Genomic DNA, 25,662 nt, shown 5'->3' with positions numbered 1-25,662 from the left:
AATAAGCAAACCTCAAAGGGTCTCAGAAACCACAGTCCCATCCCTCAATACTGCAGGTAATAATTCCCATTTTTATAGATGAGGAAATAGACACTGAAAAGTTGTACCAAATAAGGCAATTAAAAGTAGCAGAGTTCTGTCTGAAACTGAGATATTCCTATTCTAACTTCCTTACTTTTGCCCCAGTACATTACACTATTTAGGCATGGCCAACCTGGGTTTTCGCTCCTACTTTATCCTCTTAGGTTACCTCTCCAGGACAACCCCCCCCCCCCCTTCAACTCAGTTAGAAAACAGAATGCCTGAATCAGGAGGCACTGCCAGGAGGTTGATGTAGACTCTTGGTTCTATCCTAGATTCCCTGAGTCAAAATCTCTGGAGTTGAGGATCTAGAACCCACATTTTAAAGGATCTTCCTATTTAATTCCAAATCGCATATTTAAAGTATTTTCTGCAGGGTCATACTAAATTTTACAGGAATTCAACCACTGTGTAAACTAGAGGAAAATTAGCCTTTTTGGTTCAGAACTTTACAAAAAATTGTTCACCATTGTGGAAAATCACATCATCATGGCCTTGTGGCTCACAGTATTTGGTTCCTGACACAACACACTTGTAACTCCATGTTCACGGTGAGTCTGCCATGTAAACATCTGAGTGCTACATTATGTCGTAAAGATAATCAAACCAGAGCATCCCGTATTGAAACATATGATTTAATTATAATTGCTTTCCTTTTATTTCCTCTTTATATTACTGTCAAGAAATTATACTGATTTTCAAAATGCATTTACTAATTTAAGAAACTGTGAATTTCAAGATAGTAACATGAATGTTATAGAAAAGATGATATTGAACGTGAACAGGATGGAGAACTGCTGCGCTTGATGGTCTTATACACACTAAAGTTCAGTAATATTGCCATCTGACCCCAACTCTTAGTTATTCAATTATGATCTTATTAAGTCTGGGGGTGAAAATATTTTCCGGTGGGATATCTGAAACTTTCAACTTTATAATGGAAGACAGTGGGGAAAGCAGATTCCCTTATCAGGCTTTGTTGCAATGTAGTTTCTGTAATCAAGGTACCACAAGCTGGCCTGTCTTGGAAGGAGTCCTCTGCAGTTGCTGGGGTTTTCTGGCACTGTGACCTTTCACACTGTTAGGAATGAAATAGAGGGCAGAAGAAGATTAAGCACCGTCTAACACAGGGCTGAAAAGTATTTGTTAGCCCACTAAAGTTATCTTGGCATTGTGCTATGCCCTTTGCACGTGTTTTTACCCCCGACAAAGACACTTACTATCCTCATTCTACAGACTAGAAAATTGGTGCGAATGGATGCTAAGTACCCAATTTTATACAGCTGGTATAAATATAATGGAGCTGGGTCTATCTGACTTTAAGGGCTATTATTTCCACAGCACAAAGAACAATGCTGGTGATCTGAAACTTTTAAAAACCAGAATCAATTGTTTTTTTTTTTTTAGATTATAAACTTACAAGCTTTTTTAAATAGCTGATGCTGATGCTGGAACTATTTATCTCATTCTTTGCAGCTCTTTTTTTTTCAAATTGAAGTACAGTCAGTTACAATGTGTCAATTTCTGTATAGCACAATGTCCCAGTCGTGCACATACAAACATATATTAAAGACCTATATTCCCATCTTTAATAGCCATTATTGCATTATATACAACATATTTACCCTATCTCTTATTGAACAATTCTTTTATTTTTCTTATGTTTTAAGCAAAATGTTTCACATGTTTATAATGTATATTTGCTGTATCATGAGAATATTCAGTTCTGTTCTAAAGGACAAGAAAAACAAAAAGGATATATGAAATTTATGTTGGATAGCACTCTTAAAATGTGTTAAGTACAGAGAACATACTGTAAGACACGATACAGATAGAATGGAATATATGTAAAAAGAAGGAAACAAACAAGAGTGTTACTAACGGGTGGGAAAAGATGGAAAGGCCAAATTGTAAGGTAAAGATGATGCCACCTTCAGGCTGACAGCCGTATCATCCCTAAAATGCCATTCATTGTTGGCACTCATTTGGGCCCCATGTACGTTCTGCCCCAGAAACACAGATGAAAAACATCACTTTCAGCAGGCATACCTGCCCCTGAACATTTCTAACAGAGCAAGCACCTATTGACTCTAGGCTCCCCCCATCTGCTGAACCTCCATTTTCAATTTCAACTGTGGTTCTCATGACCACATTTTCAGAAGTGAAGGCTGGTGCAGCAGACAGGACATAACAACACTGCATACTATAGGACCCAGGTAATGTGGTCCTCCCACCTCCCCAGTACCCTATCCTAAGTGTCTTAACCTTCACTATACTTTCTGACAGACTTTTATTTAAAAATGATTCAATAAACCTTGTGATATGAGCATTTAAATTTGGGCTGTGAAGTTTCCTGTCCATGACATTTGGGATAGCCTGCCTGGTAGTATATTTGGAGGTGACCATTGCATCAAGGTAACTTCCTTCAAGACATCATACATATATCTTTGCACAGATGTGCAAGTATTTCCATAGGAATAAATCCTAGAATAAGCCAGTTTCAAAGAGTAAGCAAATTTTAAATGTGGATATATTTTTCTATACTGTTCTGCAGAAGTTATTTCAACTTATAATCATTAATAGTGCATAAAAATGTGTGTCTTCCCATACCCTTGCCAAAACAGCTGCTGTGGATCTTGAAATATCTTCCAATTTAAAAGGTGAAGAGTGTCTCCCTTACACCATTTGTTCGATTGCTGTTGAAACACCTTTCCACAAGTTGATCAGTCAGTGGAATTAAACCTTTTGTGCATTGTTTCTGCCTGGCTTTCTTCCTTATGTTAAAATAATCTTTTATGCCCAAGATGAAGCCGTTACTATGCAGGATGCCATGTCAGCAAACCAAGACTAAGGTAATTTTTGTGTCCCCGTAAATGCTCTATGTGATCAGAAACACAGGATATCCAGTCAGCCAATCCCCAAATGCCAAGCCAACTCCAAGCTCTGTACTTAGTTCCTTGTTCCTTCTTACTCCAAACAAGGTTGTGAGGTGGCATCAGCCAATCAGATATTTTCTAATTTTCTCTTCCTTGTTCTTTATTCTTTATCCTATAAAAGCTTCCTGTCTTTCACCCCATTTTACAGCCTCTGAATGGAGACTCTTCATTTCATAAAGTACTAAAGTTTGTTTGTATTACCTAAATTGTCTTCTTTAATCATTTTTAACCCTTATTACAAGATCTTTCTTTGTAGGGGCTTTTAGCACTTTGCTTATCATCTGTATTACAAATATTTCCCCCAGTTAGTCATTTATTTTAGCTTTCTTATGCTCTACAAATATTTTGAATCCACTGATCTTTTCTCTTACACTTTCTGGCTTTTGCATCATGTTCTTAGAATCTAGGCCTTCCCCGTCCAAGATTAGTTTCTCCTAGCACTTTTATGGTTTTATTTTTCTAAATGTTTACGTTTTTGAACTAGCTGGGATTCATGTTGATATATGCAGTGAGGTTGGAATCCAAGCTTATGTTTTTCCAGATGGCTAAGCAGTTGCCCCAACAGGTATTGAATAATTCATCTTTACCACACTGATCATCCAAATGCTGCCTTAGGTGATTTCTTCAGTAGAAATTTACTAAGGTAATCTTTTATCCTTTGCTTTGGAATTTTCTTTCCTAATCAGTCAAGTTGCATGGGCAACTCTATTGTTACTGTTATTACTAAGATACTTCTACTATTCATCTAAAAACAAGGTCACACTCTTGACTATTTCACTTAACTTCTTTGCCTTATTCCTCCTGATCTTTCAGACTAGCTTGCATGTGCCTAAAATATGCTCTCATGGCTCTGCATTTCGGTGCAGCACCTATGTCATAATTCATTTTTAAAACTAAAGTTTTATGTCAAATATCCCTTTTTGAGCTGAAGAATGCAAGAAATGAACACACAGCTTAAGCTGGCACCAAGCTTTTATTGTAACCCTAACATATATTATCCAGTACGAGGGTTTCGTTACAGGTAGCCTAGTAATGGGTTTTCCATCTCATCTCCATAGGAGGAAAATAAAACCAAAAACCCCCAAATGGCAACATTAGCACTGAGATTACAGTATATCAACACCACACTGTGGAACATGACATTTTCGAATAAAATGTTTTGTGGCAAAATTTTAGCCAGATTATATTAAATATTAATATGATCACCATGAGCCCCACGGGTTGTTCTGGAAACAGCTTGTGGGCAGTATGAGTCTAGGAACTTTACCACTGGTAGTCATATTTTTCAACGTCATTCCTTAAAATCCTGTTAGTGGGAACAGAGGTGTGAAACATAGGGCTAAAAAAGAGTATATGGGCTAAGAGCAGGTAATGGCCAAGCAGTCTTTACCCGAAACATTGAACAGCCAATTTGCAAAGTACATTTCACTTTGCCTTAAACAGGAAGAAAATGAAGTTGGCAGCTCAATACTATTGCCTTTCTGACTTTTTCTAGAGTTCAAAGGTAACTAAACAATAGAACACTCTAACACTGGAAAAAGGAATGGAACTGAAGCTTTTAAATTCTCTTTATTACACAGCAGTAGAGTGCTCTCTACAAAATGGAAATCAAAATTTTTTTAACTGAATTAAGTACTGGTAATAGGGATGGCCCATGTTTGAATATTTCAGCCTAGCCATGCTGTTTCTCAATTTCCCTTTCTGGAATTGACCACTGCTCTTTAGATTATCTATCGTGTCTCTGCCGTACAAATCCAAGTTATCATCTAGACTATTGACATGGATTTAGAACTTCTCAAATTTTGGTAAATATAAAAATTATCATGACCTTGATAAAAACGAGTATTTCTGACTCCCCACATCAGAAGTTTTGACTTAGTAGTAGATCTGAGTAAGGCATTTTAAACGATCACTTCAGTGATGCTGTTTTGGGTGGTACCAGACCTTATTTTCAGAATTGTCTTATTTTCCCAAATAAGCTCTGTCAGTTCCCTGTATGCCATCTTGCTTTATGTCCTCCTCATCCTCTCTCCTATTCAAATCCTATTAGCCTTCAAGTCTCAGCTCAAATCGCACTTCAGAGGGAGCCCTGACCTGACAGCTCCTGTCAGAAATGCTCTCTGAGCTCCCATGGAGACAGCAGACATCTCCAAATTTTGATTCAGCAACCAACTAAGATCCTCTAGGACCATGTAGTCATCTGCATCCAGCCAGCAAAAGGGGAAAAAGAGTACAGAGAAGGTATATCCACTTCTAAAATACCTTGGGGCCTGGAATTGACACACCAACTCTGTTGCCATTCTATTGGCAAGAGGTGATTATAGGCAAGAACTGATTAAGGTATAAGGGGGTCTGGGAAATATAATTCCTGGCTGAGTGACAATTTCTCCTAAGAACTCTGCAGTATGAAAAGGGGAGCACACAATATGATAGATATAGAATTATCTACTGCAAATAATTCACATTTATTGTAAATATCTGAATATTCACTTTCTCATACAGGTAGACATTTGACATATAAACTGGAGTAAAAAATCATAGTTAAATGTAAGCTCCATGAAGGCAGAAATTTGTCCATTATGTTGACTGCTGAAGTCCTAGTGCTTAGAATAGTACTTGGCACCCTGTAAGTGCTCAGTAAATAGTTGCTGAATGACCAACTGAACGAATGTACTTTATGCACTGAAAGTCTATTAATCAGCCAAAATATGGATGTGCATGTATTAAAAAAGTAAAGTATTGCAAGTAATTGATTTGAAAGCTATTCATTTTATGTACAAAAACAGATATTGAGAACTTTCTGGCAGTTGAATAATAGGGAATTACCTAAATATAAATATTAGACTGGATGATGTCTAGAAGAATACCTTAAATGTGTAAAACATATAAAAACATTCAAATAGCATTATATGGCAGAATAATAGATTGAATTATTTATAATTCCAATAGTTGTAGAATTGGTACACTAACATTCAAAATTTTAAGCAAAGAACCGTTATTCGATTTTTAGTTATTTTATACCATTTAGATAATTAATTTTCAAGAAAAAGTCCAATCTGGGAATTCTTCAGTCTCTTGAGGATAATGGAAAAACAATGTCAACTCGCCTATGTCGAATTTTATGTAAAGGACAAACTCCATAGATTATAAACCATATCTATGATAAATGACCTTTAACCTGAATAAAATAAATATAAAGAATATGAAGTAAAGGAAGATGTACTAGAGAAAAGTGAGATACCTAAAATATTGTACAAAATTAATTGAGATGGAGTCGACTTCAAAGTGAAAGCTAAAACAATAAGGCTTCTTTAAAAAACAACATAGAAGAATGTCTTCATAACATTCAGGTTGGCAAAGATTTGTTAAAGCACTAGCCATAGTGAAGAAAAAAAACCTGATATCTGGATTTCATAAAAATGTAAACTTCTACTCATAATATACCATTAAGAAAGTAAAAGGACAAGGCATAGACTGGCATAAGATATTTATGACACACATATATACCTGATAAACAACCTTGCATACAAAGTATATAGAGAACAAAGTATACAGAAAACAAATCAATAAGAAAAAGATAGTATAATTTATAAGTGGGCAAAGGACTTGAATAACTACTTTTAAAAGAAGTATCTGAATGGCCAATAAGCATATGAAAAGGTTTCCAGTGCAAATCATGGAAATATAAATTAAAGCCACAACGAGATACTACTGTACCATATCAGCATAGGTAAAATTAGGGACTGACAACAGGAAATGTTAGTAAAGATGTGGAACCACTGGAACTTTCGTACATTGGTAGTGGGAACGTAAAGTGATACAATCACTTTGGAAGTGCTTGGTAGCATTACTAAAAGTAAATATACACCTACCCTGTGACACAGCAGTTTGACTCCTAGGTGTGTACCCAAGAGGAATGGGTGCACACACTCACAAAAACACAGAAGAATATTTAGTGCAGCTTTATTTGTAATAGCCACAAATCAGAAAGAACTAAAATGTTATCTAACAGGTAAATGGATAAATGAGAATTATGGCGTATTTTTACAATGGAATAATCTACAGCAGTTACAAAAAAACGAACCATGGATACATACAAACACCTGGACGAATCACAGGTATTATGTTGATGAAAGAAGCCAAGCACAAAACAATACAAGCAAGACTAATTGATCTTCAGAAGGGAAGAGTGGTTATTTTGGGGGGAGGTATAAACAGGGGAAGGGCACTAGGGAATCTGGAATTTTTTTGTACTTTAATTTGAGTCTGTACAATTAAATATGTGAGTATATGTTATGTGAAAAATCAAATACACTTGTGATTGTTGCATTTTATGTATTGTACTGTAGGTATATTTTCCATGCTCAAAAAAAAAAGCAGATGGACAAGTTGGCTTGGGATGGTTTACTCAATAGATCTGATGATAGAGAAAAGACACATCACCGCACAGAATCATATACAATTAGATCAAAATTTATTCTTAGGTTATATAATATTTATAGAAACAGAGTACAGGAAGAAACCTCAATCATAACACATAGGAAAAAAAATCTAAAGTGTTGTATGGGAATATATTATGGCCCTGGCACTGGTCACTGGTCACTGGATACAACTATATCTTGATAGCAAAAACAGCTTGCAAGATGAAAAACAATATGAAATTTCAAAGTATTATTTCTAAAGAAATAAATAATTCCTTATGCTTTTGAGTCTACAGAGGCTAAAATTTAAATGAAAAGCTTATTGAAATTACTGCTATAGATTATGCAACATTTCTTTTAAATAAAAAAATTTTGAGATTTGCCTAAGCAAAGGACAAAGTTCCATTTACAAAACAAGTTACTGAAAACTGTTGTTTCTGAAAAAATCTTCTGCAGTGCACATCTCATTGAAGGTGAGCATCTATTGAAACTGGAGTATGATGCCTGAAGGAGTACTCTAATTGCTGACAATCCTACAATTTTCCTACAGTTTTAATGTCAAACTTCTAAAATCTGACTACCAAAATTGTAATAAAATGATTACATTTTAAGAAATAAAATCTCAGATTTTTTTTTTGTGTGTGTGACACAGTGACACTCATCCAAAAAGATGTATTTGGGGTACTTCTAATTGCTTCATTTTATCATTAATCTAGTTACTCTTGTACTTATTTTCTTATTTTTTTCTCTTATCCCAATCTCTGTTGCACTTCTTTCTACACTTCCTATGTACTTAAACACTTTGTTCCAAGTTTCCTAGAAATACTTCCTGAAACCCCCGCTCTACTTACTTACCACAGTAGTCATCCTGGGACCTTCCTTCATTGCATTCCTTTGTGAGATCTTATATTTTCAGGGTCCCATGCCTTCTTACTTAGATTACTCCTTTGTTTTGGTGAAGTACATCCTCCAGTAGCCTCCTAAGAAAGGGTACATGGTAAGATAAAATTTTGAGACTGTGCCAGTCTAACCTTTATTTTAGCCCCATACTTCACTGGATTGTCTATGATTCTGGATGGAACACTAGATTGGAAATAATTTTTCCTCTTAGATTTGAAGGCCTTGCTTTAATAGTCTTCTAGCATCTTCTCGTGTTGCTACCGAGGAGTCAAAATGCCATTCTGAAAACATCCTTTTACATAACCCTTGTTTTCCCACCGTGGAAACTTTTAGATCTTCTTTAACTCTGGCATCCTGAAATACCATCATATGCCTTTGTGGGTTTTTGTTTGTTTTTTAAAATTCATTGCCCTGGGCACTCGGTGGATCCTTTTAATTTAGGAGACTCATGTCCTACATTCTGGGGAGATGTTCTTTAATTTTTCCTCTTCACCTCCTTTCTCTGTTCTCTCATTTTAGAGATCTTATTAATCAGATATTGCATCCCATTCTGATCTTTTACTTTTCTTTTTTGTTCTTTGCTATTTTTCATCTCTGCTTTTTTGTTCTATTTTCTACACTTTCTTCAACTTAAATTTCAACACATCTATTTCATATTTAATTCTGGTTCTCCTATTTTTCCAATACTCTTATTCTTTTATAGCATTTTTTTCTTAATTCATGGATGCAATGTATTTCCTTTTTTTCTGAGAATATTATAGCATCCCTGGGAGTTTTATGTTCTCCACCTTATTTTCAGTTTTTTTCCAGGTACTTGTAATTGTTTCAGTCTTCACCTTTCATTGTTGAAGGTATTTTCGAATGTCTAGTGACCCTTGGTTATCAGCTCAAGGGACTGAAAGCCATGTTTGAATGAGCACGGCTTGTGGATTCTGGGTTTCATTGCAACAAATGACCAAGTGGCAAGCTGTTTTTGAAATTGTTCATCTTTCTAGATGGGCTGGGCAGGGCTAGGGATATGCTTAGCTGCCAGATTCTATAGCAAGATGGTGAAAGGGGACTGAAGACCCATAATGTTCAGAATACTCTGAGTCATCCTGCTTTCAGTATAGCACCTCACTTACTAGCATCACTCTCCCCCAGGTCCCAGTTCTAATCTGTTTGGTTCAATTTCTCCAGCAAATAAGCCTCCATTCTTCTCTAGAAAAAGGAAGGGAAAGCTGCCTGGCTACAAAGGGAGAGCAAAAATAAACTTTAAAATAATCCCCTTGTTCTCAGCTTTAGTCCTTAACCCCACGTTCCAGGATATCTTGTGCCTCCAAATCCTTGAGTCTTTGGTGCGGGATGGTTCTGGAAGGAAAAGACAGGTGTTCCAAATTTGTGGATCTTTTCTGCGATGAAGAATGGCTGTGAGAACTGTGCCACTTGTCAAGTATTAAAAAAATAAAAATTAAAAAAAGTAATGCACTTAATCCTTTCCTTCATGGTAAAAGAGAATGAGAAAGTAACTGCTTAAAATACACACAGACAAAAAACAATAAACAACCCTCAAATTACCTATCACTGAGACATCATTTTTAAAATCTGTACGTCTGGAAATGTTTTAATGGATGGCTATGTGACGATTTTAACCAAAGACAGAGTCTCTTCTATAAAAACTCTCATATCTGCAATTGCGATTCCTCTTTCATCTCTTAGTAACAGTTCTAATCTCGGCTCAACTCTGCATTACCCTCCTTCTCCCCACATCAAGTACTTGCAGGTAAGAAAACAACATATAAAGGAAAGAACCAGACTGTTCCCTGGGAACAACTATGTGACTACAGTCCAATCTTAACCAATGTTACTAACACATTTACAGGGTTGCCAGATAAAATATGAGATGCCAGATAAGTTTGAATTTCAGGTAATTTTTTTTTAGTGTAAGTATGGCCCATATTTCATTGCTTATTTGAAACTCAAATTTATTTGGGCATCCTGTATTTTTATTTGCTAAATCTGGCAATCCAACACATTTAAAAAAATAATGTACCATAAGTAGAAAGTGACCAACATAAGAAAGCTGGGTTTAAAGGAAACTGGCATCTGGAGCAAAGCTAGTCAAGCCACCAGGAAAATCTATATTACTACCAGGCAGGTAGCCAGGGGCAACCCCATGTATACTCACTTTGCAATACAGAATGCCTTGGCTGTGCCTAACACTAATGCTTTCTACTAATACAGGAACTCTCTACATAGAGTGGTTGGCCCTTTAATTGTGTCACCAGAGTTCTGCCACTCTATCAAGCCATTTTGGTTGCTCAGGGTATAATCATGAAGCCAACTAGGGTCTTTGTTGATGGAAGATGGTCACACCCTTGGACTATTCCAATTATTTGCATATCTCCCAAATGAAGTTGTCCCTACCAGACCATTGCCTAGTTAATATGTATTGGATATATTGAAGTGTCAGGTCTCATAGGCTGACACCATGGATGGAAGGGTAGCATTAAGCACGGGTTTAGCAGTTAACCCAAACATAATAGTTTTCCCCAAATAAAATATTACCAGCCCCTTAATTTATAAGCTGCAATATTCATTATAAGACTGTTTCATCTGGCTTCTGTTGGCATCAATTTCTGTGCATACTAGGAGCAGATTTTTTAAAATTTGAAATATACTTGATTTACAATGCTGTGTTATTTTCAGGTGTACAGCAAAGTGATTCAGTTATACACACACACACACACACATACACACACTCTTTTTTAGATTCTTTTCCATTATGGGTTATTACAAGATACTGCGTATAGTTCCCTGTACTATACAGTAGGTCTTCATTGGTTATATATTTTATATATGGTAGTATGTACATGTTAATCCCAAATTCCTAAATTTTAACCTTGTTAGGCTGACCAGGATCTGGTCTCCTAGATGAATACTGGTTATATCCTACTCCAGGGAATAGAGCATAACTTTCTAAATGATTTCAGGAATTTTCATGTCATGTATCAGGGTCGTCTATTTCTTCCCAAGTTAACTGCCCAAATTCCAGTCAACTTACTGTTTTATGTTCCAGTCCTAAACTGTGGCTAACATTTTAAGCTGACTCCATAGAGTAGAACAACTCCAGCACTGACTGCTACATTGTTATCTTAAATCATTTTTAAATCAAGTCTTCTTTTTCCATACCTTACTGAGAAGAGCCAGTCATAGTTCTTATAGCTAAGAGAAGCTGGCAGCCAGCAAGTGTCAGAAACCCTCACCCTTTTCTTACTCTCATTTCCAAAAATTTTACAGTACATAATCCTACTGCTGCCACCAGTAGGAGCTGAAAACACAGTATACAATGATCAGACTCAAACGTCTAGCCATAAACTAAACTCTGATCAACATTGGCAAAGATACATCATAGATTTTCCTTTTAATAAAAGCAAGTAGACACAGAAGAAATACCTGGTGGTTGGTGTCAGGTAGTGTAGCTCCTTCAATTTCCCTGAATCCAATGGACACTGCTAATTGGTAGACTTACATGCCAGGAGCTTGTACAAAATTGTCTCATGAAGTCTGAGAAGCCATCCAGATTTTTCAGACTTTTATATATATCCCAGTCATATGAACAAAACACTTCTGGCCCTGATCTTTGTGTACCATTTAGTATATACAATTTAAATCTGTGCATAAAATACTAATTTTATGCATTCCCTTAGCTAATTACCTCTTGTGGGGTTTAATTGTTGGAATGTGCTCTCCATGTGAATTTCCACTACACTTGGATGGCTGCCTCATTTTCAAACATGTAAGGGCCAATATAAAGAGTAAGCTTATTTACTGTGACCCTAGCTCAGAAATGGCACCAATGGCCAAAAGCATTGGGGGTAATTCATGTTGATTCAATGAATTTTAAAACTAATTTCTTACATAGGGTATCTTACTTAATTTTGCACTCCCACTGTCTGGATTATAGTAGGCACTCCATAATGCTATTAGACGGATCACTGAATTTCTATTTAAAATTAATGGGCTGCTCCAAAAGACACTGAGTTCTCTAACAATGGAGCCAAAAGTAGAAAATCATTTATTAGAGATGCAAGAGAATTTATATTATCAGTAAGAAAACAATCCAAATGACGTCTAAACTCCTAGCTGCTTTAACAATCTACTGTAATAACAAACACTGCTTCCAAAAGAGAAAAATTTTTAGATGGATACTTGTGATAGGAGCCCCAGCAAGATAATTCCCTAAAGGTGACCTAACATCGGCCCTCCTCCTGCCATGTCCAGATTTTTTTCCTTCTCTTAGAAAGCTGATGGGCTTAAAAAAACATGATTATGGTCTTTTGGGCTCAAGGTATCTGGACTGCTTCAACAAAAAGAGGCTGCCTATTTGCACCGAGAGAATAATACCTTTAAGTATAACACTGATGTCCACTGGTTTAGAAATCTTGTTTCCTTACTCTTTTGATAAGTATTTCAATAGAGAATAAACTCATCCTTCTTTATCCTACCTATGGTGACTGCATTTAAACAAAGGATCACATAGGCTAGGTGTGAAAGTGATAAATTCACCCCTAGCCACACACCCATGGCACACAAAAAGCAGCAAAGGGTTAAGGCTTATTCAGGTACCTATCACTTTGTGTAACCTGGAATTACTTAACATACACAAACATGGGTTCAAATCTGGATCTTGACTGAACATCTGACACTTTCTTTTTCAAGTATGTTTCTTTTCTAGAGCTGCCAAGTCACCGCCTATCAGAAGCACTGTTTATCTATGGGCTCTATGCAGCACTTAGTGAATGCTGAATATGCCTTAAGCAAAGCAGAATCTATTTCATTTGTTAAGAACAAATGACCATACTCTGTTTAGCATGTACAAAGCTGTTGGTTTATTCAGCTGGGAAGCTGGGGAAAGTCTTCCTCTTGGAGTGAACAGAAAAAATGTGTTCATGAGCAAGGCACTTTGACACACACACACACATACACACACAGAGAAAAAGGAACATATTATGGCTACATAAACATCAACATATTTTAATTTTCAGATCTCCCTAACTCTTCCCACCTCCCCCTTAAAAAAAAGAAACAGAGTTTTGTAACATTTTAGAAACCAATGTCATAGAACATATACATAGGAACAGCTTCTGATACATTCAGTTACACTAACATTATATGGTTTCAGTTCAGTTATTTTCCATTAACAAATATTTTTTCTACCTACTACAATTCCCTCCTTTTTCCTTGAGACAACTAAGGCTCAGCAGAAATTAATCATTAGGTTATAAACATTCTTCTCTCTCCTTGAAGTTGCTATACATGTATAGAATTTGTGATTCCATTAATGCTTCAACTTTTTGATGCCACATTGTATACAGCACTTAATTATGGAGAACAGGAGAAAGCAAAACTAAAATAAGGAAGGGGATATATGATATATCTTTAACAATCTATTTTATGATTCCCTTTAGACGTCCAGTCAACTAGGATCACACACAGGTTTCACTCTTTATAGCAGGTGAGTGAAAAGACTGGTCTCATGCATTGTATGTATGTTGATTTCTATGTTTTGATTCATCTAAATAAACACAGCAAGACTCATTTACAAGGTTACATACACTTTCTATTCAGCCAGAAAAAAAAAAAAGCTAGATATAGAAAAGCAATGATGCTAAAAAAACTCTTTAACTTCAGATTGTATTAGGCTGAGATTTCTGCAGTAAGGTTCTTTAAAGTTAGAAGGGTTCCTGAAGTTTGCAACGGATACGGAAAGTGCATAAAGTACTGCTCCAGGAAACATCATACAGATTAAATGCTTTAATCCACTAACAGTTAATACTGAAAGCATAAATGCTCTTAATCCTTTCCCATTGGTCTTTTGGTATGTGTTTTATTTGCTCTTGACTAAAGTCTGGGTGCCAACAAGCAGGAAATATATTCCCTACAAAGCAGGTGTCTGTTTAATCCGCAGGTATGATCTTATAAACCAGTTTAGCTAGAGCCTATGACATAAAATGTTCATGCTGTAATTGCAGGCACCGTAACAGGCCTGGGGCAGTGCAGGCTACTACCACAGCACCGCACTCCCTCACAAAGTTGGAATCCCTAGGGGGCGCCATACGTAGGCCTCTCAGTATAAAAGCTGGGAGACAAATCCATATTCCCACCATTGTCTTTTGTCTAGTTATTCAATTTAATTCAACTATCTCCCCAGAAATGAGTATCAGAGAAAAGTACTCTCAGAAGGGTGTCATTGGGAGTACCTAACTTCCCACTTCCACAATGGCTATTCTGAAGGTTGGGTAACAAAAAGTGTAGTGGCCTACCTTTCCTTCCCATTAATAATTAGGTGTCTAGTTAGTCCATTAGGCAGAGTAAACTGGGTTGAGAATTGTGTGGAGAATAGTCAACTTGTCTTTTGTAATAATGTCCCTCTTGACTATTTCTCTATGGAAGTCCTCATCTTATCCACAGGGTCTTTCAAACGGAATGCTCACAACGCACATTTTCTGTAGCTGAGTCACGAGACTCAGGTATATATTCAGTACTGGATCGTACTTCAGCTTGCGAGACAGGGCACAGTTTGGTTGAGAAGACATTAGTTTCTCAACTGCAGGCTGTGTAACTGTATTCCTTTCTCAGGCAGCAACATGACAGACATGAGAAGGAATGGTGGGTCTTTATAGTGATGCAGTCAGGAGTTTGTTAACTGCCTTTTGGAAGTCAGTGTAGGAGTAAGTAGTGTTGATGGGTTCAGTGCGGGTTGTTTCCTTAACTGTTTTAGTTAACCAGCCACAGCAGCAACCAGAGACACATGAGTTGGGAACTTGTTTTAGGTATTCAGGAATGGGAGTGGCTCTACTCAGTGTTCGGCTTAACTGTTTGGTGGCAAACTGCAGGGCTCCGTTTAGAGTGGCATGATCTCTAGAAAGCCGGCTGGGACTTGTAAGGGGCTTTTGAAAAGGCGGGACTCCACAAGAAGCCAGAGGAGGCCATTCAGGAATTGGTTCCAGTTTGGGTACGCAATGGGAGCAATGGGAGAGTCTTAGACCTATCTCTCGAAGTATGTGCACTGGTGTGCTGGCATCCAAGAGTTTAGCATGATATAACCAGGAATTAGGATTTAAAGGTTTCCAAGTTGTAGAATATTTTAAAAGGCACTTAACCTGCCAGGCAAGACTCTCAAGAGGTGTTAGGTTGGGCACCACAGGGTCCTCTTCTTCAGAGGAATCCCACTCTTCCCCAGAGCTCTCATTTAGGTAGTTAGCATTTTCTTCTTCCTCACTCTCTGATTCTGATAAGGGGTCAGGAGAGGGATTTCTAGGACCCATTAGAATAGAAAAACAGTAAGAAAAAAAGGTACCAGAAAAAGGTAACAATCTAAGCCAGCACAACACTAACACTGGAAAATAGAAACAAAAGATGAGACATCCTTTCAATAAGATTCATTTGTCTGTTTCTCAGTCCATCACACACACACAGTATGCCTCTGGCTCACACCACTGTGCAGTTCTTCAAGATTATGTTGTTAATTCTTCACTTACAAAGAAGATATCTCAGTTCTCAGGACCAGTTCAGTGTGTAAAAGTTAGTCACTTACCAGTGGCACAGGTCAGAGTCTCTCCCTTCAAATCCTGGCTACCTAAGAGAAGGGGTCCTCTTCTAGGCAAGCTGATTTTCTTAGCGTGGTCTCAATTGGTTGCGATATTATGAAGAGACACTTTGTGTGCTCTGTTTTGTTGGCAGGGATATTATATCTAGTTGGTAATAGAAAGAAACTCAGTGGTCGCCTTCTTTGTCCGCTGGTGCAGCAACTTTTGTGCAGGGGGACGGTGGGATGAGTTGCCAAGGATCTGTCTGGTATGCACGGATCCGATGTTTTCCATAGGTGGTGCAAATGCCTTAGGAAACTGGTGACTTAGTTGTTGGACTATCTGGAAAGGTAGCCTTAACCTGTGAATGAGAAGACTAGAGACATGATATTAAAGCCTGAATGCACTGGGTAACATTATTATCCATCTAACTTAATAAAGTATCCAAGGACACAGATACTAAACAAGAAGCCTTGTTGGCTTTCCCATCTGTAGCACATAGGCTCAGGCAGATTTTTCTACTGGGAATGGCTCCTACCAACACAACATTGGAAAAAGAGGGCGTGGGGCCACTTTAATCCTTTGCTGGTACATATCTGGGCCAGTTTGTTTTGGATTATGCAGTTCTAGCTTGGAAAATTACTCCTGCAAAAGCAGATCCCTTATGCCCAAACTCCAAATAGGGAGCTATACAAGGTATATTCTTTACCCTTAGATGTGCTTGCTGGGATTAGTTTTAGGGGACCTGTCCACGTTGTAAAGCTGCTAGATGTTAGGACTCTTGCTGGGAGCCCAGAGGCTATGGTCCTATGACCATACTCTACAGATATGAGAGAAGATGGCAGGTGCAGATCTTAATATAGCAGGAATTACAATGAATGTAAACATGTTAAACTCACAATTAAAAGGTAGGTACTCAAACTGGATTAACAGAACAAGATTCAATAATATGCTGCTAACTAAAGATATTTTACAGCAAAAAGACATGGAAATGTCAAAAATTAAAAGGTGAAAAAAGATACAACGCAACTGTGGACCAGAATAAAGCTGGGATAGCAATCTTGACATCCAACAAAAGAGATTTCAAGTCAAAAAATATAAGGGACAAAAATGGATAATAATACTGGTAAAAGGAAAAGAATAAAAGTGATGTACTCATCATAAACCGCTATAAACCTGAAAGCAAATCCCCAAAATTTCTCAAGTAACAACTGACAGAACTGAGGGGGGAATATAAGCAGAGATATAAGCATTCTGAAAAAGTTAAAATATTAATATATTTTAGGTATCATTTAATTTTACAGAACTCTATACCAAACAGAATAGATATTTGAGTACAGACATATAAACACACATGCACAAATAGTTCATGCATTAGGTTGTAAGGTATTTTAAGATTAAAAGGGTCAATTTCATTCAGACTAAAATCTCTTACCATAATGCAATAAAAGTAGGTATCAAAAGTTAGTTAAAAGTAATCCTATGTTAACTGACACAACATTGTAAACTGACTATACTTCAATTAAAAAAAAAGGTTAAAATAAAAAGTTTTTAAAAGGAATCCTATGTTGGGATAGAAATTAAATAACTCATGGGTTAACAAAATGGAAATCATAAAAGATATTAACTATTAAAACTGAATAATAATATAACCTTACAAGGAAAAATTTGTGGGGCATGGCCAAACCAGTATGTAGAAGAAATTTATATCTTTGAATACATTGATCAGGAAACAAAGAAGCTTAAATATCCACAAGTTAACTATTTAATTCAAAATAATGAAAAAGAGTAACAGTAAAATAAGCAGAAAGGAAATAATAAAGGCAGAAGTTAAGTAGTATATAAAAGAATAGATTGATAAAACTGAAAGATGGTTTTCTGAAAATATGAATAAGAAAAACAAAACTTGTGAGACTTATCAAAAAAGAGATTTAAAAATATCCCCAAAGAGATTAAAAAATAATAAATATATATATATCTCATAAATATATATCTTAAAAATACATTTAAAATATATAAATAAAATGTGAATATCTAGATTAAATGGCTAAATTCTAGAATATAAAATACAAAAATTTGTACAGGAAGAAATAACTTGAATAAAACAAGAAAGTATTAAGGAAACTGGAAAGGTAACAACCTCCTATGAAAAACAAGTGCAAATGGTTTTATAAGTGAGTTCCACTGAACTTCCAAGGAAATTAATACATATTTTATATAAACTATTCCAGAAAAAAAAAGCATAAAACTATTAGCTCTTTTTGGGAAGATAATAAAACATTAATTCCAAATCTAGAGATGAAGCAAATAGCAAAGGTATAGGCTCATTTCACTTGCAAAAATGTTAAATATTACCTAACAAAATCTAATAATGCATTAAAGAAAAAAGAATCTTATTATATCATGTAGAGCTTATCCTAGGAAAGTAAGACTACCTCAACTTCATAAAATGTATAAATATAAGTCACCACAGTAACAAAATAAAGTGAAAAAATCAGATAATTTTATCAACTGTGGATATTTAACCTTTCTTAGTATTTGATCAACACCTATCCATGCCTTAAAATACAAAACACTCTTACCAAACTAGGGAGAGAAAATTACTTTCTCAATTCGGTAAAAATTATCTAGCAAAAACTTTCAGGAAATATTATCCTAAATGAGAACCTTTAGATATAATCCCTAAAAACAAAAAAGACAGTGTAAAAACTAGAAGAGATAAAACTACTGATTTACAGATGATATGGTCATCTAATATTTAAAAAAAACATATAAACTATTAGAGCTAATAAAAGAGCTCAACAAAGGTCCTGGATCTGAGACTAACCTATGAATATTCATTAAGTTTTTATATGGCACTTACTTTTGCCAGGTACTATTCTAGGAACTGCACAAATGTTAACTCACTTAAAATTCTCCTAACAATCCTTTAAGAAAGGCATTTTCATTGTTCCCATTTTATACATGAGGTTTAAGCTACCTATCCAGTGATAAGGGTCAGGATTTGACCCCCAGGCACTCTTAACTTCTAAACCAGCAATAGCAAGCATAAAATGTATTACATAAATCACATTTACAATAGAGGAAGAAAAAAAAATCACATCAAACCTGTAAAGGATTTAAGAACTAATTAATAATATGTAAGATGTCTATGAAGAAGACTGTAAAATTCTAATCAAGAACACATGATTTAAAATAGACATTCCATGCTTTTGGATGGAACAAATTAATATTATAAAGATAACTTTTTCCTAAATTAATTTATACAATCCCAGTATGTTAAGAATAAAATTCCACATATAACTAAAACAATTATTTAAACAGAAGAGTAAAGGGGGTTCTTGGCGTACAAGATATTAACTCATATTACAGAAGTTACAGAAATTAAAATAGTGTGGAATTAGTGTTTAAGAACAAACAGTACAATGGAACAAAGCTCAGAAACAGAGCCACAGACAATTTTAGAATGAAGTATACAATAATGTTAGCACATAAATCAAGGGGGAATGAACGTATTTAGTACATAATATTGGTAAAACTGGCTCATATGAAAAAAAATAAAACTGTATACCTGTATAATGCCACATACAAAGGAGGACTCATGATGGATTAAAGACCCAAATAAGAATGGTAAAACTATATAGTTAATAGACTGTAATTCAGGAGAATATCTTTGTGACCTAGGGCCAGGGAAGGACTTCTTAAATTAAAAAAACAAAAACAAAAACATAAAGCACAAGACCAAAATATGATGAATTCAATCACAACAAAGTCAACCATTTCTGGATTGAACTGAAGACACTGAGAACAAAGTTAACTACAAATCAACAACAAAAATGGTAGCAATCTCAATAAAGAAATGGGCAAAGGACAAAAATACCCAATTTTAGGGAAAGAAAATCCATAGGCCATTAACTATATGAGTAAAGAGATACCACACTGATTTACTATTTTGGTAAAAACTAGAAAGCTGGACAATGACAACTATTAGTGAGGGGACTAAAGGAACTCTAGGAACCAGCAATGCTGGTGGGATTATAACACTGGGGTAACCTTTCTGAAGAGCAATCTAACAGCACTACTTAGCCAAACTAACTATTTGCACATCTCGCGATCCAGCAATCCTACTCTTGGGTCTATCTATCTATCTATCTATATGTATGTATGTATATATGTAACAGAGAAATTCTCCATAAGACCAATATGTATCCTGAAGTTTCATCTTTGATGGTAAAGAACTAGAAGCATTCTAAGTTTCAATCACTGGAAGAGTACAGAGGCAATATGTGGTAAAAGGACATTAGAAGTATACATAGCAATATGGATAAACTAAAGGCATAGGTCTAAACGAAAAAAGCAAAAATAAATACCAACTTCCCACTTACGCCATGCTGCAGAAATGATTTCCAAAATGAAAGTCAGTAAACATCTTTAGTTTCAAATACACACTGATGTCATATGATAGGGCTTCATGTCAGTAATATTTTTCCAAAGAATATTTCTCAGGCTTCTACTCATTCTTTTATCTTATTCAGTTCTCAGCAGTTTCTGGCACTTATTATGGGATTAGCACAATGTTTTGAAAAAATTAAGAGAATGATGAAGGCCTGCTGTAAGTAACTACACAAGCGTGTTTTACTTTTGTTCTAGGGAGACAAAAATTCTCAAATTATATTTAGGTGATTTGGTAGTATGTTGTATAAAGACAAATGAAACAATTTTTAAAAACAGGATCAACAAAGATAATGCTACTAAAGCAATATAAAGGGAATTGCTTATAACTTCATCTTTAAGAACACAAATGCAAATACTTTCAAAAGTTTATAATATTATCTAGTTCAACCTGAAAGCAAAAAGAAAACTGAAAACGTATCGTAAGTTTTTTATTGAGACAAGGTGTTAGCTTTTAATTCTTCTGTCCTCTTATATTTTCACTAATTTCATTTCAACCAGATTCCATTTGCAAGATTAACTGGCTGTATTTCCATTATTGTGCTACTCAAAGCATTCTTTAAAGGCTTACTCTACTTTTTTTTTTTTTTAGCAGAAATAAGAAAAAGTCTCTTTGAAGGCATATGTAAATTCTAGAGTGAATCCATCACCATTTCTCTTTAACATTCCATGTGCATCATATCCTCATATCAAAACTGAATTAATCACTTATTTATATACTCCCGTGTTTAATTTACCTTGAAAGAATGATTCTTCTGTAATTTCAGAACTAAAGAGCCTTACTATACAAATTCTTTAGTTTTGTCATTTCTTCAACTAAGTTTACCAAGGACAGGAAGAGACTGATTCTCACAGTTGCTACTATGTGTTCTTTTCCCCCATAGCACTGAAAGAAAAGTCAAGACACAGGAAGCTAAAGGCAGTGGGTTTAATACAGTGTCTTTTTTTTAAAAAACCAGTTTTATTGAGGTAGGATTGACAAATTGCATATATTTAACATGTACAATGTGATGTTTTGATTATGTATTCACTGTGATATGATTACTACAATCAAGCCAATTAACATATCCATCACCTCACAGATATTTTCTTTTGCACATGGTGAGAACACTTGAGACCTAACCTCAGCAAATTTCAAGTATACATAATTATTAACTATAGTCATCATGATGTACATTAGGTCTCCAGAAAGTCTGTATGCTTTGACAAACATCTGCCTATTTCCCCCATTCTCCAGCCACTGATATTTCCCATTCTACTCTTTGTTACTATGAGTTCAACGTTTTAAGATTCCACATATAGGTAGGATCACACAGCATTTGTCTTTCTGTACCTAGTGTATTTCACTTAGCATAATGTCCTCCAGATTGACTTATGTTGTTGGAAATTGCAGGAGTTCCTTCTTTTTAAAAACTGAATTGTGTGTATATATAAATATCATGTCTTCTTTAACCATTAGTTCATTGATGGACACTTAGATAATTTCTGTATTTTGGCCACTGTGAATAATGCTGCAATAAACATGGGAACACAGATATATCTGAAACAGTGATCTTATTTCCTTTGAATATATACCAAAAAGTGGGATTGTTGGACCATATGACAGTTCTATTTTTGCTTTTTAAGGAACCTCCATACTGTTTCCCACTAACATGTATAAGGGCCCTCTTTTCTCAACATCCTCACCAACACTTGTTATCTTTTGACTTTTTGATAACAGTCATCCTCATAGGTGTGAAGTGATACCTTAATGTGGTTTTGATGTGAATTTCCTTGAGGATTAGTGATGTTGAGCATCTTTTCATATACCTGTTGGCCATCTGCATGCATTTTTTGGAAAAACATCTATTCAGGCCGTTTGCTCATTTTTTAATTGGGTTATTTGGGTTTTTTTTTTTTTGCTATTGAATTGTATGGATCCTTATATATACTTTATATTAACCCCTTATGGGATATACGGTTTACAAATAGTTTCTTCCGTTTCAAAGATTCCCGTTTTTGTAATCGAGTATCTTTACATGTTGTTAATCCTCCTCACTCCAAAGCTAGTAAAAACATAGTTAGGCTGACCTCTGGTGGCCAGATGCCTCATCTTTCAGTAACTGACAAAATGGTATTAAGTCACCTGTTGTTGTGGTGAGACAGACAAATAAAATATGGTAAAGGAAATAATATTGTTAGAAATTTGAGTTAAACAAAGCAACAAAGGTAGCAGGCACCCAAAGCGCAGAGCTGAGCAATTAAGGGCCACAAAGTAAGAAAATGCCTCCAAATATTAGTTTATTCTAATTTTTAGTTCACCAATTGATTTTACATGAAAAACAAAAGGAACATACAGTCGTTTCCAAAGTAAGAACAGTTCTATACTATCCAATACTGTAGCCACTAGCCCCATGTATCTACTGAGCACCTGAAATGTGGCTAGTATAAAATAACATCCAATTTCAAAGACTTAGTAGGGAAAAAAATAATGTAAATGATCGCATCAATAATTTATGTTGATTACCTGTTAAAATGATATTTCAAATATACTTGGTTAAGAAATTAATGCCCTTTCTAGGTTTCTTTCATCACAGAATGTCTAGACATTCTATATTTTTAGCTATGGTGAGATTATAAACATTATCAGTATATTCCACGCATTCTTAAACCTCTATGCTTTCCCTCTAGGTGATTAACCTAAAACATCCACCCTGCTTGCCTTTTCAGAAATTAGATATCTTGATAATTTTGAAATTATGGGCAACCCAACTGCTACCATATTTTTTATTTTAACTAGCATTTGAATATCTATAATGTTTCAGGAATTAGGACTATGAAGCAAGAGAGTGGACAAATAAATTATGGTGTATTAATACAACAGAATACTAAAGAAACCTAGCTGTATCTCTGTTTCCTCTTCTTAAAAGGAGAAAGACATTACCTTACAGGCTTTGTTTGTAAGGATTAAGTAGGGTAAAGTGCTTAAAACAGCCTCTGGCATATATGGTGATGAAATAAAATTCGTATTTCATGGCGGGACAAGAAAAATTTAAACATAAAATTCTTCTCTGCCTCTTTGGATCTCCTCTCTCCTCTTTAGTGTGTGTTGTGTATCTGCATTAACTAGACCTCGTCAGGAGATAACCTTCCTTCTTAATATTGCAAGAGGTCACATGACCCATGACCCACTAAGCCCTTTGTATTTGTAGATGTGGATTGTGTACAGTCAGCAATGCATCATTTGAAGCATTAACTCTTTGTCTCAAAAATGTATGTAACTGTGCTTAGACGGCTAAAAGTCAGCTCAGAGCTTCCTGAAAGACTACCTCCCAGGTTATCAGCCTCAGGTTGGCTTGACTAAAATTCTCCATTTCTTTCTTAGATCGATCATTGATTAATTTTTCCTCAACAAAGGGTCCATAAGGTGTTGAGTTATTGCTATAAAAGTATCAATATGAATAAATCTCAAAAATAATACTTACTGAAAAAAGCAAGTAGTATACATGATTATTTATATAATGTTGGAACATGAAAACAATAATACACTTATTCAGAGATCTATTCATGTCGTTAACACATAAAAGTTAACAGTAAATTCAGAAAATCCATTACTGCTGGGAGGGAAGGTAGTTCAATAGGAAAAAGAGGCATATAGATGGCTTTATAATCTATTTCTTTAGCTGGCTCAGAGTATTGAGATGTTGGTTTTTGTATGGTATAATTTCATTAAACAAAGTTTAAAGATTTAGTTCCTGCTGGAAGGCACTCCGAATTTATCCCGACCACTACTCTAAACCTTGTAGCATTCTATGTTCTTTGTTGAAAACGCTGTCGTTATGCACTTTTGTAAACTAGGCTTCGAAAGCTGGTACATCTAGAACAAACTGTATCAAAATTAACTCGTGCCTCTCTTCGCGGCGGTTCCCAGACTGCCTCCCTCGTCTGTAGACCCTGCAGCAACCGCGGATCCAAGGCTTAAAAAGCCAGTGGCCAGCCTCCATGTGGAGACCTGAGAACGCCCCCTCTGCCGACCCGGGAACTTCCCCCTCATCAGTAGAAGCCGGGCCGCTGCCCAGCACTGCAGCGCGCCCTATCTTTCCCTTCCCGATGCATCTCCGAACGAACCCCTCCTCCCCTTCAGCGGGAGCAGGGATTCTTCCCCTCGGCAGATTCCCTGTTCTCACCCATGGAGGATCCTTTCTTCTTCCTCGCCTCACACCCAGCCGCAAGACCTGGCCAGGCCTCGCGGCACCAGCTCCGTTCCAACAGTAGGACCGCAGTCGGCCTCGCACCCTTTGCCGACACCACTTCCGGGGGAGCCAACGCCCCCCTTCTCCTAGAAATGCCACTTCCCACCCGGAAAGCCGTTTAAAAGACCCTAAGCGCATGCGTCGAAACGGCGATGTTGACGAGGGTGGCTCCATCTCGTCTTTCTACGCTCTCACGGCAGTCTCGCGGTATTTCCTTCTCCCGCGGGAGTTATTTGAACGCTCTGGCGGTAGCCACGCCCTCGGCTGCCCGCTGAACGGATTGTGAAGCGTCTTTGTGGAGATTCTGACGGTGGTCAGTCGGGCCTGCTGCAGCCGAGCGCGGATAGGCTTCATCCCGCCAGGGTCCCGGCGCCATGGGGGCGGAAAAGAAACTGTTGTCGATTAAGGAGGCCTTCCAGCTGGCGCAGCAGCCACACCAGAACCAGGCGAAGCTGGTGGTGGCGCTCAGCCGCACCTACGGCTCGGTAAGCGCGGTGCCGGACCTCCGCCGCCGCCGCCGGTTCCTGGCTCGGCCTCTCCCGGCGGCTTCCCTTGACCCTCTGGGCTCCACGCACCAGAACTACAAGCTATGTAACCTTCCTGACCCGGTTCGGAGAGATCTGGCAACTTGCCCGAGGTCTCCCGGGCACCCCCTTCTCCCTGGCGGCCTCCGGCACGGACCGTTAATTCTCTGTCGGGCGGTGAATTGGGATGGAGACCGGCGCCTAGTGCAGGGCCGCAGGGTGGACCCTGAGCCCAGTGGCTGGGCGATAGTTTTTCCCTCGGGTCACCGCCCACGTCAAATAACTAACCTCGCCCCACGGTTTAATTGAATCAGTCACCAATAAGCAAATTAATCATTAGGACCTGATTCCTCTCTAGTAATGTAAATACTGTTTCGTTTTGAATGGGAGCCTTGAGAAGAGTAGGACAATGAATTTCAGGAAAATAAATTATCTTGAAGTCCAAGAAAAATTGTAAGTCAGTGTAACAGGGCTTGAGGATATGAGATAGGATGTGAAAGTTGGTCAAAAGGAAATTGCTGTGTAACATTAAGGGTAAATATGAT

At 36.7% G+C, this 25,662-nt stretch overlaps 2 protein-coding genes across 7 annotated transcripts in view; one reads left to right on the top strand and one right to left on the bottom strand.

Annotated features, from left to right (window-relative positions):
* Window positions 1–697: 697 nt before the first annotated feature.
* DCAF16 (DDB1 and CUL4 associated factor 16) lies at window positions 698–24,715 on the bottom strand. 5 transcript variants are annotated; one of them, XR_012062592.1, is made up of 5 exons: window positions 24,528–24,712; window positions 15,918–16,285; window positions 9,636–9,688; window positions 8,294–8,418; window positions 698–1,159 (listed from the first exon to the last, which is right to left on the bottom strand). XR_012062592.1 is itself a non-coding variant. In XM_015242539.3 (2 exons), the coding sequence occupies exon 2, from the start codon at window positions 15,646–15,648 to the stop codon at window positions 14,998–15,000; it is 651 nt and encodes a 216-aa protein (XP_015098025.1). In that variant the 5' UTR covers window positions 15,649–16,285; window positions 24,528–24,715; the 3' UTR covers window positions 13,186–14,997. The 5 variants fall into 5 exon arrangements, 2 of the variants coding, with proteins under 2 accessions (XP_015098025.1, XP_006208170.1); XR_004193717.2 differs by lacking the exon at window positions 9,636–9,688; XR_012062593.1 differs by lacking the exons at window positions 698–1,159; window positions 8,294–8,418; window positions 9,636–9,688 and adding an exon at window positions 9,702–9,762.
* Window positions 24,716–24,763: 48 nt separating this feature from the next.
* Window positions 24,764–25,662, top strand: part of NCAPG (non-SMC condensin I complex subunit G) — a 34,984-nt gene continuing 34,085 nt past the window's right edge. For both annotated transcript variants that reach the window (XM_015242541.3, XM_015242540.3), the window contains exon 1: window positions 24,764–25,078. In XM_015242541.3, coding sequence (XP_015098027.1) covers window positions 24,968–25,078 — 111 coding nt within the window. In that variant the 5' untranslated portion in view covers window positions 24,764–24,967. The remainder of the gene's footprint in view (window positions 25,079–25,662) is intronic.

This window comes from Vicugna pacos, chromosome 2 (assembly GCF_048564905.1).
Source record: "Vicugna pacos chromosome 2, VicPac4, whole genome shotgun sequence".
NCBI lineage: Eukaryota > Metazoa > Chordata > Mammalia > Artiodactyla > Camelidae > Vicugna > Vicugna pacos.
The sequence above is the reverse complement of the archived record's forward strand: the minus strand, read 5'-3'. Positions and strand labels throughout refer to the sequence as shown.